We start from the raw sequence: 14,841 nt of genomic DNA on the forward strand, positions 1-14,841 counted from the left end.
GGGAGTTGCTTTGTAGGTTTTATGTGGAGTCTAGGTGGTAGAAGTCTTTTCATCTCAAGATATTTTTTGTTTGTTTTGAACCTAATTAATTTTGTTTGTCACAACTGTGGAGTGGAGGATGGTATCAGTGTGTCAAACAGATTCTCAGGTTTAACACATTTGTGCAGGTGGTGGCCATTGGCTTGCATGGTTAAGAGTGTGTTACATGCTCCTAGTGCAGTCAGAAACATGGTGATTGCAGAGACCAGACTGCCACAATAAGATGTCCACATCCTTCTGCTGTAGACCAAAGTCATGGGTGCATTACCAGGAAGCTCAAAGAAACTGGGAAGAAACATGAAATCAAAAACTGACTACAGGTTTTTAGAGACAGAGATGTGTTGAAGTGCTGCTGACTGACACAGGCCTGAAATGTCGTCATGGAAATCTTGCTCAGTAGCTTTCATTATTCTGGAGATGACTGAAGTTTAAAGCTTATCCATTAAATGTTAACTAAGCTTTCATGTGGCAAGATTGAAATAATGAAACAAAGCAGTGCATGTTTAAAAAAAAAAAAAAAATCATATAATTGAATGCTGCAATCCAATTGAAATTAAAAGGGAAGAAAAGGAAATAATGGTTTGAGGTTTTCGTAACTGCTCTAAACGTTTGGTTCAGTAGCCATGATAACAGTTCTAGTTACTTTAGCAAATGCTGGGTGACAACCAGTTCAGTTTTCACTGGACTCCATCAGTTACAAGGTTGACCAAACCATTATTTTTCTCTTCCTGGAACAGATGTGAATGGAGTCACAAGTGTTCACTTTATAGGAAGCAGAATTGCAGCAGGGCACACAGCTGCACCCCAGAAGGAACATGGACTCTGCTGTTTGCCACTGGTTCATGATGCCAGCTTGATCTTTTTCACAAACACAGGGCTTCACTTTAGAAGTTAGCTCTGTGTGAGGGAGTTGGCCAGGATGTAGCAGCTAGTTAGGCACACATTCAGGCCGTTATGTGGAGCCTAGTGGCTGAAGTTAGGGGGAAAAATATCTAAAATTATTCTACCTGTAAAACCCAAGAACGTTGACATGTGTAACTTTTAAACTCACTGTGTTTAGGTACTGCAAAAGAAAGACAGTAATGCTACAGTTGAGGTGTTGGGATGAAGAATGCAGTGCAGTATTTTTATCATGTATGAAAATGGTCTTGAAAAACTCTCCCCGCTTTGTTCTACTGAATGGGACACAATAAACCTTGAATATCTAAGGGTTACTATTGTTTACTAACCTGCTGAAACAGCAGTTGTTTTTTATGCCTTTACTACAGACTAAGGTGGCCAAACAAGGTCACAACCAAAAGGCTGCACACAGCAGAAATCCTTTTAGAAGGATGTAAAAGGCATTATTCTGCCCTGTCCTGAGTAATGTTACTTACATCTGGAGCAACTGCTGGTTCTGCTCCTGAAAGCTCACCAGGATAAAAGCAGAGTCTTGAAACTGCCTAGGAACTGTCTCTTTGTCTCACTACATCTGGGAACTGATAGCTCTTTTTTTTTATTTTTTCCTTTTAGGGAGTGACTGGTGCTCTGGCTGTCTTGATGAAAGATGCTGTTAAACCAAATCTCATGCAGACACTAGAGGTGAGCCACAGGTGATTTGCTGTAAGTGTGTTCACAAAAAAGCCTACTGGTTTAGTTCATTTATCACAGTCAGCATGGACTTACTCTGCTTACAGCTGAAGGTTTATCATGGTTTCTATCAAAGATTCAGGACTAGTGTCTTTATAAGTATGCCACTGGCATATGTGATGACACTGAAGCAATGCACTAAACTTTGCTGTATCTCTTTTGTTGACTCCGGTGTCAGAAAATGTTTTGAAAATCTAGATAGCATGAGTGCAGGAGAATGGTGAAGAGTTGCCGGGATTTAGCCATCCTTTTCCTAAGTGGGTTAATATCTCCACTTCTGAAGATTATTATAATCTGTAATCTTTCTTTAGTAATGATAATGAATGTTTGATCAAAGGGCTTTAAGATTTGTCTTCTAAGAATGAATTTCTTCAGATACTGTAGTACTTAGCTCTTGAAATACCACTGATTTGCTAAATTTTACCCTCTGATTTTCTCTCTCTCCCCCTGTCATTCCCACATCCCACCCCCCATTTTCTAGGGCACACCAGTGTTTGTTCATGCTGGACCTTTTGCCAACATTGCACATGGAAATTCTTCAGTGTTGGCAGACAAAATAGCACTGAAGCTTGTGGGTAAAGAGGGCTTTGTTGGTAAGTGGATGGTATGTTGTTTTTGTTGTTGGTTTTGCAGGGAAGGATCTGCTTTTTATATCATGACTGTCTTTGTTGTTTGTTTTTTTTTGTCTTAGAAGAAGCTTCTGATTTCTATAATCAGAGCACTGATTTCTCTACCCAGCAACCTTTCATTAACTTCCTCATTTTTTTTCCTTTGTTTTTTTTTCTCCTACTCTAGTTACGGAAGCAGGATTTGGTGCAGACATAGGCATGGAGAAATTCTTTAATATTAAGTGCCGTTACTCTGGTCTCCGGCCTCATGTGGTGGTGTTGGTTGCTACTGTCCGAGCTCTGAAAATGCATGGAGGAGGGCCTGCAGTAAGTACCAGACAAGGTTTCATTTAGGCCTAAGAAGCTCTTACTTGTACTCGTGCAGTCACTTAAAGCCCTGTAGGGTTTGATCTGCTTTTAATTATCTTGAGATCTGCAGTTGTAAAAGGAATCCATATGTCCCTGCTGCTTGTAAGCTGCTTCTTTGTAGTATGTTACAGATACATAGCTGCCTATTTTATTGTCATAATTAAATATGCCAGGCCACTAGTGATATTATCACAGTCCTTAATTTGTTACATTATGAGTATAGCTTTCATTTTTTTTTCTTTTTTCTTAGGAAAAAAAATACTCTTGAAGTAGAGTGTTGTATCTTGATGTAGTTTTACAAGAATCAAATACATATTGCTGTCATGAATAAAAATCTTATGGGGTACCCTCGTCTTTTTCTTCCCTAGGTCACTGCTGGGGTACCTTTACCAAAGGAGTACACAGAAGAGGTAACCTTCTTTAGCTGTTGTGACAGTTGACCACCTATTTGCAGTCATTACACAATATTGTCATGCAGTGCATGCCTGGATAGCCAGTCTGTGTCAATTCTTTAGCTGCCAGGGAAATGCTTCCTCACACAAGCTATAATGTTCTTCTTTTTTTTTTTAATATAATGATGTTACTTTGGCTCTGCTCTTTCAAGCATTTATTGTACTTGACCTAGCCAGAGCCTTCTGTTTCTCCTGAGCTCCCACAATTGTCTATGTGCTCAATTTTTCATAGTAATGTCTGCTGAGTGTCCCCTGACCCTCTCAGTATTAAAGTAATTGCTTGGCTGAAATACTGTCTCTGAAAATATTCAGAGTGCTTGTCTAATTACTCTCTTCTTAGCAGCAGCAGTTTTTATTCCCCTTCTGCCCTTCCTTTGAAAGCAGAGAGGAAAGTGAACTAAAGTCTATGCTTCTATCCTCGTGCCTTGAAAGGTTGTGTGTACTTAGATAATTGGTCTGGCTCTCTTTATATGGCTTCAGCTTTTTAACTTCTAGAGCTTCTGTTGGGTTTATTTCTTAAAATGATAGGAAGGGATGAAATGTCTGGATTTCCATTAATAATCTCTGATGCTGTGAAACAAATATGTGTAAACTGAAAGCTGTTACCACAAACTTCAAACAAATGTCGTGAAATTCACTGCTAGTGATATTTAATAATTAAAGAGGAATGTGCCACAGAAGAAAATGAGACTTTACTGTGAGGAATTAATGAGCATAGGTATTGACTTAAGAATAACAAAAAGCAATAAAAAATAATTTCTCCTACCTTGACTTGGCAGTTGAAACCAGCAATTTTTAGAAACAGTCAATCCTTTTCTAGCATTCCATTTGAGATCATGCACTAGTCCAGAGTGTTCAAAAAGCAGTTCTAAAAATGTGTCTTGGTGGTTTCATACCCTTTCTGACGCTTTCATCATGAGCTGTGGATATAGTGGATTTGGAGCAAAAGTTTCACTGCCCTTCATAAAATGCACTTTCTGCTTGTTGTATTCTTTACAGAATCTTCAGCTGTTGGCAAAAGGTTGTAGTAACCTAAGCAAACAAATCAAAAATGCTCGGATGTTTGGTGTCCCAGTAGTAGTGGCTGTCAATGCTTTCAAGTAAGTGAGCTGGGGCCTGGAATTGATGCATGGGAATAAAATGGTGGTGCTTTATATGCTATGTGGAATGCAAACTCTCTTCTTTTCAGTATTGTCCAGGTTTTGTTTGCAGAAAATAACATTTTGCATTGCTTGAAAATGCTGAATAAATAGAGGAGCTCTGCTCAGTCATTTCACAAGCACTCACTAGTTAAATTTAGTTTAAGATCTTATGATAAGTGACTTATCTGCCATCATTTACACTATAACTGGCCAAATTACTGTGGACAAAAGGTACCTGTGATGATGTGGAATCAAAGTTCATAATAGATGGTGAAGTGCCCTTGCTGTAAACCCCACTGTGTTCAGTGGTCTGCTGCATAGAATAATTGTGCCATGCCGGGAAGCATTTAGGGCTCTGCACGTTGTACTGCAGAGGAAACAGTCTGTGTGGTCTTCCCTTATAAGAGCAGAAGGGCTTTGAACTGGTGTGTAAGTCTGATACCAGTTGAAATGGAATAGTCAGCAAGAGGCTAGTTCATCTGAAGTGAATGTATCTGAATCTCTGATCTAGAGAAATTTTCTAATTTGTTGTGTACGTGATGTAGCACACCTTTAGCATCTCTAAATCAGCAAGTACTGCTGTCTTTTTGAGTTTGCTTCTGAAGACAGGAGTTGCATTGCTGATATAAGCAGAAAATCCAGAGCATGGCTGTCAGTTGTCTTGGCTTTCTGCATGTAGTTCAGGCCTACTTGTTGCTCTATGTTTCTCTGTGGAGCTTGTGGTGGATAACCCCTCGGTAAAAATGGCTCCCTGGTGGGTAGATGGATCCTGTGATTTCTTTAGACAGAGTTTGAGTCTTGTTGACAAGAATGAGAAATAGAACAAGCTATTCATTTACTGTGCATACATTCTGGTACAAATACACTGACTTTTCTCCTTACAGAACAGACACAAAAGCTGAACTGGCCCTTGTAGTACAACAGGCAAAGGAAGCAGGGGCATTTGATGCTGTTGAGTGCACTCACTGGGCAGAGGGAGGTAAAGGAGCTGTTGCACTGGCCCAGGCTGTTCAGAGAGCATCACAGACACCCAGCAACTTCAGGTTCCTCTATAATGTGGAGGTAAGAGCTTGCACTATTACGGAGGGAGGTACTTTGTTTATAAGGTAGAGATTAGCTGGTTTCACTAGCTTAAATGGCTGAAAGTTACCTGAAAGTCTGCTCTGAGAAACTGAGAAGAAACTTGTTTTTAGAATATAACCTTTATTCCACCAGTCTCAAAGATACAGTTTGTCAGTTCTCGTTGTTTTGATTACTAAGTGAAATATAGTTTATTTCTGATGCTGAAAGATACTGCTGTGACCTGGCTAGAGATGACGAACAGGTTTCTAATGTGACAGCCATGTTTCAGGATAGGGTGAAGTTTATTTCATGATCTAAGACGTGCATTCCTGTCAGAGCATGGACTGGAACAAGCCTGAACACACTTGCTACCTTACTGAAGAGTTTTTGGGTGCACTTGGTGCTCAGGATGAGAATACAACAGGCTGTGGAACAGAATATGTCCATTTTGACCTTGTTTCTTTCTCTGCAAATAAGGTTTATGGAGTCACACTACACGTTGGGTGGAAGAGTGCATGTAAATGTATTTCTAATGATTTTGTACTTAAGCAAATTTGGCATATGACTTGGAGGTAATGAAGTCACTGTTATTTCCTAGGTTATGGCCTAAAATCTCCTTTAATAGCAAGCGCCTATTGAGGCACCTAATGAGGTACCTAACGAGGTACAGTTATGTCCTTGTGTCTATTTCAGCTTCTAAAACAGATGCTTTCAATTTTTCTTCTTTAACCTGATTTATTTGTGCTTTTATTTAACAGTTAATTTGTATTCCCTCAAATTATTTTTGTCTGCTTTTTGACTTAAACTTGAGAGCAAATACAGATGCCTCTTGCAGGGGGTGGTAATTAACATGTAAGCACAGCTCATAAGAAATACTGATGTGTATTGTTTCTGAGTGTAATAAACTACTTTTGTCCTCTTAACAAGAGCTGCAACAAGATAAATGAAACTTGTTTTGAAACCCCTTAAATTATTGTTTAGCTTTGTTTTACAGCAAATGGGAATACCTCCTGTAGCTGCAGATGAGTGCAACATATATGAAGGATTGTGAAGCTGCTGTGATGTTATGGCTCGGTGTAGTTGGGCCATTCTGACTTGCCTGTCTTTTTTCCAGCTCCCTGTTATAGATAAGATCAGGCTTATTGCACAGCAGATCTATGGGGCAAGTGACATTGAGCTACTTCCAGAAGCACAGGAGAAAGTCACCTTGTACACTAAGCAGGTTAGTTTTTCCGTGTAATCTGCTACCCAGTGATGCTTTTCATTTAAAATGGTTATACTGAACAGTGGTGTTCAAACTGTGTATAAAGGGAATCATCACTTGAAACATGTCCTTGCCCAGGACTTGTTGAATACCGCTGTGGCAGAAGAGTATGGAAAGGTGGTGTGGGAAGGAAGAAACAGAACTCCTCTGGTCCAGTCATAAGTCCCCTATACTGTGTGATGGGGAAAAATTCAGTGATCTTTACTTTCCAATCCTTTAGCAGTTGGGAATTAGTTGGGAACCATGCAGACTGGTTCTAAATAGTCTCTGATTTTTTTTTTATTTATTTTGTCATGTCCCACTGAGTTATCTGAACTGTTTTTGAATGTGTGTACCTTATCGGCAGCCCCAGCTGTACTGGGGGATGAGTTCCACAATTGATACAATACTTCTTGTGAAAACATGGCTACTTTTATAAATTTAGAACCTGGCGTCTGGTTGTTGATTAGATGCTTTCTGGTTGTTTATTGGTTTTCTTCTCTAGTGTGCTATTCTTATGAATTTACCTGCTTTTTTAGATAGTTTCTGCATTAATGAAGGTCTGTAAAGGGCTTTGAAGAGAAGAAAAATGTTGAGAACAAGCCATGCTTTGTTTACAGTGTGCTTGAATAATTTTGCTTTTGAAGTCCTTTAACTACTGGTGTACATAGTTTCTTGCTTTTGTATCTCTTGTACATTCCTTTACAATTCTATTGAAATACCATAGCTGTGTAATTGCTACTTCCTCACAGTGTGCAATTACATCAGACGTTTCTAATTAACCAACCTCAGCTGAACAAGAACTTTAGTTCTGAGCTGTTTCAACTAACGCTTTGGGATGAGAGTAGAAAGTAAGCCAGCTATCAAGATATCTACCACTTCCATACCATTAACCTTTTCCTCAGTTAGCTGTTCTTCCCTTAATACTGGGGATGGAGGGAGAATTTGGGAGAACGAATGGGGATGCAGAATGGTCAGTGGATCTGACAGGCTGTGGGTGAAGCATAAAATGACACGATAATGCAGAGAATGGCACAGAGAATAGTGTAATTACATTTGAATACAGGAACTGTTACTGTTTTTTCACTTATTTTTTTTTCCCTCTTTCTCTTTCCCTTTTCATTGCCTTGCCCAGGGATTTGGAAACCTGCCGATCTGCATGGCTAAAACTCACTTATCGTTGTCTCATGACCCTGAACAAAAAGGAGCACCTACAGGTTTTATCCTGCCGATCCGAGATATTCGGGCGAGTGTTGGTGCTGGATTCCTGTATCCGCTGGTAGGAACAGTAAGTGATTGAGTAAAACCCCGGAACTGCAGGGTGTGAAAAAAAAAACTTCATGTGCATTCCAGTTACAAAAGGTATCTTAACTGAACAGAGTCCTTGGCATTCACAGATGATGATTTAATGGTCCAGTGTATTAAATGCCCTTCATAGGGGTTTTCCAGTGGGAAGAGGGAAGCTAAAATAGATCCTTCAGATATTTAGCAAGCCCCTGGTGTCCTTCCCAGGTCCCACATCTATGTCTTCCTGGATTTTGAGGAGTAAGTGAGCTCTGTATCTAAGGAATTCTAGGAACTACAGATTGATGGAGAGGATAGGATAAATCCTTGCCCCCCTAACTGCCTGCGTGACTTGGCATTCCTGATGCACTTTACAGTATTGCAGCAGTGTGCATCTGCAGGTCTGTGAAATAAAACAACTCTTCCAGAGCTTACAAAGCAAACAGTTTTTGTTGAGATACCTCCAAAGCAAAGCTGACTTGTATTACCAAGCATTTGTCAGTCTCCCCTTGCATTGGTTTTGTTTTGCTTTTTGCCAATTTTTTTTTTTTTGCTGACCATCTGTTCCAACAATTTATTTCCCTGTGCCCTTGAGTTTTTAGTTTCTGTTCTTTGAGATGATTGACATAATGTCAGCCAAGAGGAGAGAGAGTAGCTACAATGGAAGCAGGATCCTGGAATAGCTTTGATAGGAATGGGCTGGCAGAAAGAGGAGCTACCTGCAAAATGAACTAACATTCAGGTTTGTGTCCAAAGAAAGAATGTTAGGATGAAAGGCTCCACTGGAAATCTTATCTGCAGAATCTGTTCTGGATAAATGCTAAGTAACTTGTTAGGTTATTGCAGGAGCAGTTGGAGCAACCAGCCCTGTCTTTTTCTTATTATTCTTGGGCCTAAACCTTTTTTTTTTTTTTTTTTTTTCTGAAGTCTTCATGGCAACATGTTTGTTTTAATGAGTTTTGTTTCAAAATCATTAAGGGCAAATGGCTCAGATGCTAAAGTTTGTTGATTTAAGAGCTGGATCCTTTCCTCCTTCACATGCTAGCTCTTCAAGAGCCAAATACTGAATATCTTTTTTAATTATTTTTTTAATAAAAAATAAGGGTTTTCCAGATTACCCAACATAAATAAAATCACCACATCCTGAGTAAAGTCTGGCTCATACATCTTTTTAAGGAGTACTGTGTGTGTTGGGATGAAATGAAAGATAGTGTGCTCACTCCTGTTAATTAATTACTTTTTCGCAAGCCAAGATTTAATCCAAACAATGATGTTTTGGATATTTATAAGTACTAGAGAAGGAAAGAGTACACAGCATTAACGAGATACACAATAGAAAGATGTTTACAGACACTGTTTTGACTTTTTTTTTTTCCTGTGCCTTCCATTTCTATGAAGTTGGAGTCTCCGCTCTGCTACCTTCACAAATCTGTAATGTTTTCTTGGACATGCAGTTAATCATGATGCTAACTCTGCCAGAATTAACAGTAAGCCTTCTGGTTAGGGACATGAAGATCACTCTTCTGTGGTGTCTACTAAGCCAGGGAAGAGATGTCATTTTGAGAAGCAACCCAGGGCATTTTGAATCAGATCACTATTTTAAGCCCATTCAACAGGAGATGTGTTAGCCTCAGAGTAATTTTTTGGCAGCAGCCATTGAACTGTGAGCTGAAAACACAGTAAAAACGCTGCTCTCTCTGGAAGATCTTTGTGAAATTTGAGGTGAAATTAATCAACATTGCATGCATGTTCTTGTTATTCTGAAGTTAATTGCAAAGATATATCATACTTCTAAATTTTCTCAACTTCTGAGCTTTGTGTTTTTCTTTCCTTCTGGCTCAGAGTTGAAGCTGTTGTTCTTTAATGAAATACCTTGAGGTTTAAAAAGAAATATAATTTCAAGGTGAAAAGGTGTGGTGAGAACAGAAAAACCCTTCTAGACACTTTGAATCTCATTTACTGATTTGGCTCTTGAGAGTGACATATTCATACAACTAAAGATAAAGACAAGAAATGAGAGCCATATCTGAGGTCCACTCTTCTCTCTGTCATCCCCTCTTCCCTGTCCTGGAATGGAACAGCTATGACAAAAAGCCAGTGCAGTCCTAAAATTCATTACAAAAAGTAACCTTGAAGTGGCTTTTACCTTTGCATAAGGCATGTATACATCCTGCAGTGGTATAGTACATATGGGACTGGTATTAGCACTTTTAAATGGCTTAGGAAAATGGGATGGGATTCCAAAAGCTCCCAGAGTTTTGAGATCTGTAGAAAATGCCTAACCTTGCTGCTGAGCTTATTATCAAAATTTGATTGGTGTGCAAAATACTTGCTCAGGGAGAAAATACCAGGTTGCTAAAGAGATCTTTAACCTAATGGAGACAGGCATAACAATTACTGGTTGTGAAAGCTGGGGCTGGGTGATGTAAATGGAAAGTGAGACATTGAATTTTTGTTTATGGGGTAAATGACCACTGGCACAAACTGTCAAGCATGGTCACAAATTGTCCACCTTTGTAGGACGTCCATGTTAGCACTGCATGCGCTGCTGGGCTAAACACTGAGTTCGGGAAGGCAAAATTGTCATCTGCATTAGTAAATGAGGCCAAGCGTAGTCCCTGCTGGCTTCGCATTTTGCAGCTCTGAAAGTGGGTATTCAACAGTGGGACAACTTGAAAGGACTGCCCTGAGGCAGGCATAGTGCAGGCAGCTGTTTTGCTGGCTTTGGTTCTGCCACTGCACAACCACTCTGACTTGCATACCTCAAAAATGTTACAATCAGGAAAGCTGACCTGTCCATTTCTAATTAAGCTTAAAAAAAAAAAAAACAACTATTAAAGCTCTTGTCTCAACAATAATTATCCCTAATTATTTTACAGTTAAGGTTCTAGAATCTTAGAGTTTTAATTAACTGAGACTTTACAGTCTGCAAAGTTGTATTAAAATATGCATCATCATTTGAATAATCAGCAAGCTGCCACAATCAGTTATTGTGTCCTCACAGCAAAGTCCGTGAACACTCATGTAATGGTTGGTCAGCTGGATGCTTAAGTGCTTTGCCAAATCCCGGACACCATCCCTGGCAGAGGTTGAACTGTGTGCCACATCTATCTACTAAGCCAGTTTCTGGTTCTTGCAGTATGCTTCAAAATGGTGTACGGCCATCACCCAGCTAGGATGTAGGTGTGCAAGGAGCTGTCGCCAACACAGTTCTCAGCAGAGATTAAGTATTAGATCTTCTGTGCAAAGCTATGTGGTTCCGTTTTAACAATTTATCTTTTGTTGTCCAGATGAGCACTATGCCAGGACTTCCTACAAGACCCTGTTTTTATGATATAGACTTGGACCCATTGTCAGGAGAAGTAAATGGTCTCTTTTGAAAAGAATTAACCAAAGGTAGGTGCCACCTTCAGGTTAGAAGGCTTTCAGTCTTTGGGCTTTATTTCTCAACTTGAGATAATGGAGTTAAGCCAATCCCATATTATGCCATATGTTTCCAAATGACATATGATTATAATTCAGCCTGAAAGTTGCCTGCAGACTATATAATAGTAATTAAATTTATTTTTCTTTTTAGCTCCCAGAAGAACACCTGATGAGTCATGTAAACGGAACTATGCCCTGATCTTTAAGTCAAAACAAGATATGACTGAGCTTACAGTGCAAGAAGTGACTGGAAGGAGGAGTGCTGAAGGATCAAACACTTATTTTTAATCCGTAATAATTTTTAAACTACTGTGTTGCAAGCTAGCTGAAACTAAGTATACTAAAGTATACTTCGTGTACAACCTTCCTGCTTCATAATTGTAGCTGAAGCATAATACAGAAACTTGGGTTTAGTGACCTCTTGATTCAGTGAGATGATTTTAATAATTAAAAATCCTAAAGCTGGTGCTTTTTGGAACAGTCTTGCGACTTAGTTGCCTTAACGGTAGAGTTTCTGTGGAATGTATTATCTTTGGAAGTCTTGTGCACTGTAATATTCCTACTTGCTGTACTGAATTCTATATCCCTGTCTCGCACTGTGAGAGAATTGGCTGTGTTACGAAATTGCACCAATTTCATTTAAAAGAGGGAACAAGGAAGAATACTTTTGCATGTCAGCTCTCTCTAGAAGTGCTCACCCTGGCTTCTGCTGTGGATTATTTCTGCAGACACCTGAGCTATATCAAATTTCTCTTTAAGAAAACCCGGCTATGACTAACAGATTGTATTTTTACTGGAAATTGAATCCCTGGGTATCAGATCTGTAGAGACTGGATCTCTAGGCCATGTCTGTGGCTTTGACCAAATGTCTTTTGAACCCTTTTATGCTCAACAGTAAGTACGGTTACACCGACAAGCCTTGTTTCCTAAGGTACCTTTTTGGTGAACAAAGACAATGTGAGTAGTGATCAAGTCATTTGTAGTAGGCTTTGTCAGCAGGCCAAAAATCATTTTGTAACAAAAATATAGTTGCTGCCAGATTTTTAACTAATACAAATAAATTGATAAATACTTGCAGTGCTTCTTGGGTTTTAATGTATGCGCTGAGATTAATGAGGAGAATTTATTTCTGTGATTAACTGCATACCGCGGCAGTCCCAGTATTGACAATTATAAGTGATTATTGCAGTAATAAGTTGCCTGCAATGCACCACTATGTGTTCAATTTTCTGTGTTTATTTTTGTTTCTTTTCCTATACGGCGTGTGTCATCTATAGGAAATAAACTACCTGAATTATTCAGTGGGTTTGAGTTACTCGCAGTTGACTGCAAAAGATCTGAATTAAGATGCTAGTTTTATTGACTGCCATGCTTGCAGCTAAATATTTTTGGCTTTCCCTTTCTTTATAGACTTGCCAGGTCCATCTACTTTGATCTACTTCAATCTAAAAACGTTTGGATTTTGGTGAGAACTGGGAGATTGGTGGTGTAGGTGTGCACCAATGTAAGGGTGCATGTGTAGTACACAGATGCTATATATAGAGAGAGCAAGTTATTCAAGAGGGGAGAATAATTATATAAAAATTACCTGGTTGTCACAGAAGCAGAGACAGAGTAATTTAAACTGTCGTAAGAGCATTTGAGAGACATTCACAGCCCCCTAAAATTTCCTTTTTGATGGTGTTCAGCTGAGAAGTTACTGGCAGTCAGGTTTTCTAGGGTGCATGAAGGCCCTGGGGTCAGAAGGGACATTCCTCAGTTATTGCACCAGTCCAAATGCCTGGCTGAAAGTGCCTCTTCACCTGCAGCACCTTGGCGAAGCCTTCCCTTGCAGCAGATTGCCGCAGCTGATGCTGCCAAGACTGCTGTCAGTTCCTACGTTTCATCTTCCTTCTCTCATCTTGCAGAGGCTTCCCTGTTGCACTGCTTTCCCGCAAGTGCTCTGTTCCACCTTCGTTTGATGCTTATGAAAGATGGGATAAGTGCAAATTTATGCTAAGATTAGCCTCCTTTTAGTTCAGCATGAGATCATAGACATGTGCTTGAGAGAGACGGTTCAAGAGGTCGCTAGTCTGCATCCTGCAGGGAGGCAAAGCAGCAGCTCAGGCACTGAACTGTCGGAGGGTTTGGTATGCACGGGGGGGACAGGTGGTGACAAAGTGTAAGGGCCAGCAGCAAATAATGGAAAACAGCCCTCAGCATCCCTAGAGGTGAGTGGCAGATGCTTTTCTAACCTGCACTTTAAGCCTAGTAGGAAATCCCTACCCTACGTCTTGCAGGACTGTTTCATAAATAACACTGGAGTGTTTTTAACTTTCCTTTGTGACTAAGTATGGCAGTTAGTTCTTGCCCTATCAAATTGGACACAAAGAATACTTAAATTTCTTAACTGAATATTGAAAGGTTGTCTTCCCTTCCTGTTGCCTAGAGAAAAAACTAATTATGTACAAATTTGTTTTCTGTAGGCTATCTGTGGGCCCAGAGCCCTTAGCTGGTGTTATGGCCATCCATTCCCCTAGCTGTGCTGTAATAAGAGTCTTGCATCACTTCATGTAAGAAACAATACAGATTTTTTGACTAGCAATGAGGACAAAACGAGGAGGTGTTGCTTGGCTGGGTTGCTGCACATCGTTGGTGTGTACCAGAAAGACCCTCAGAGCCTACGGAGGGGCTAGGTTCTTTCAAGCATGAAAGCTTACCCATCATCTGAGCAGATCCTCTGCTTTTGCTGCTGAACCTGTTATCCATTACCCTTGTCTCATACCCTTCAGTGCTACCATCTTCCCCTGAAACGACAGGAATAATTGAATTTTGTGTGAGGTGGTTTCAAAGGGGATTGATTAGAACCTGCCTCCTTAAAACCACCCTGGAGGTAGCGCACGCATGTTAGCAATCCTCATTACCGCTGCCTGCCTCCGCCTGGAACCAGGGGAAATATCCTCGCGCTGAGGGGCCTTGCTCAGCTTTAACGCAGAAGTGTATTGTAATTAGAACCCACTGCGCACCCCGTGGAGAGGAGCCGTTTCCAAATGAAGATTATTATCCTGCGTGAACGCAAGCAAACACATCTCTTAGGGGAGCTTTTAAAATGGCAATTCCTCGTGGTTACATGATACACACTTCTGTCCTACTGGTTGAAATTTCAGCCAAAAGAACCCCTTCTACCTTTTTCCTATGAGCACGCTAGGGAAGGGGGAGGCCATGTATATTTTTCTAAGGCTAGCCTACGCTGGAAGCCACTTGCAGGTTCCAAGTATGCTGCCTCGCCTGGTTTCTTATGTGCAAGCATGCTGTGAAGTAGTTAACATCCTTGAAACATTTGTGGGCGTCAGTAAGCTCCCCGTTGAGATGAATGGGGACATTCAAGCATCTCAAACTACGGTTTCATGTAGTTCTTCCACTGCGCTAGGTAGTCCTTTTTCCAGGGGCCCTCCCATCAATCATAACAGCTGGAGATGCAGTTTTTTAAAGTCAGATCTCAGTAGCTGTGAAGAAAAAAGGCCCATGTGAAAGGGGTACTTACCTGTTATTTTGGGGCAAGGATTGGCCTAAATCTAGACCTGGCTGCCCTTACCACCAGCCCTAAA

The 14,841-nt window shown here is 40.2% G+C and overlaps 1 protein-coding gene across 1 annotated transcript in view; it reads left to right on the top strand.

Moving 5' to 3' along the window:
• The window catches only part of MTHFD1 (methylenetetrahydrofolate dehydrogenase, cyclohydrolase and formyltetrahydrofolate synthetase 1), a 40,463-nt gene extending 27,908 nt beyond the window's left edge, over nt 1-12,555 (top strand). Inside the window, exons 19-28 of the mRNA XM_068682534.1 lie at nt 1,552-1,620; nt 2,150-2,261; nt 2,464-2,603; nt 3,014-3,055; nt 4,097-4,197; nt 5,124-5,301; nt 6,416-6,523; nt 7,680-7,832; nt 11,119-11,224; nt 11,406-12,555. Of these exons, the coding sequence (XP_068538635.1) occupies nt 1,552-1,620; nt 2,150-2,261; nt 2,464-2,603; nt 3,014-3,055; nt 4,097-4,197; nt 5,124-5,301; nt 6,416-6,523; nt 7,680-7,832; nt 11,119-11,208 (993 nt within the window). The 3' untranslated portion in view covers nt 11,209-11,224; nt 11,406-12,555. The remainder of the gene's footprint in view (nt 1-1,551; nt 1,621-2,149; nt 2,262-2,463; nt 2,604-3,013; nt 3,056-4,096; nt 4,198-5,123; nt 5,302-6,415; nt 6,524-7,679; nt 7,833-11,118; nt 11,225-11,405) is intronic.
• The last annotated feature ends 2,286 nt before the right edge of the window (nt 12,556-14,841 follow it).

This window comes from Anas acuta, chromosome 5, assembly GCF_963932015.1.
Source record: "Anas acuta chromosome 5, bAnaAcu1.1, whole genome shotgun sequence".
Lineage (NCBI taxonomy): Eukaryota > Metazoa > Chordata > Aves > Anseriformes > Anatidae > Anas > Anas acuta.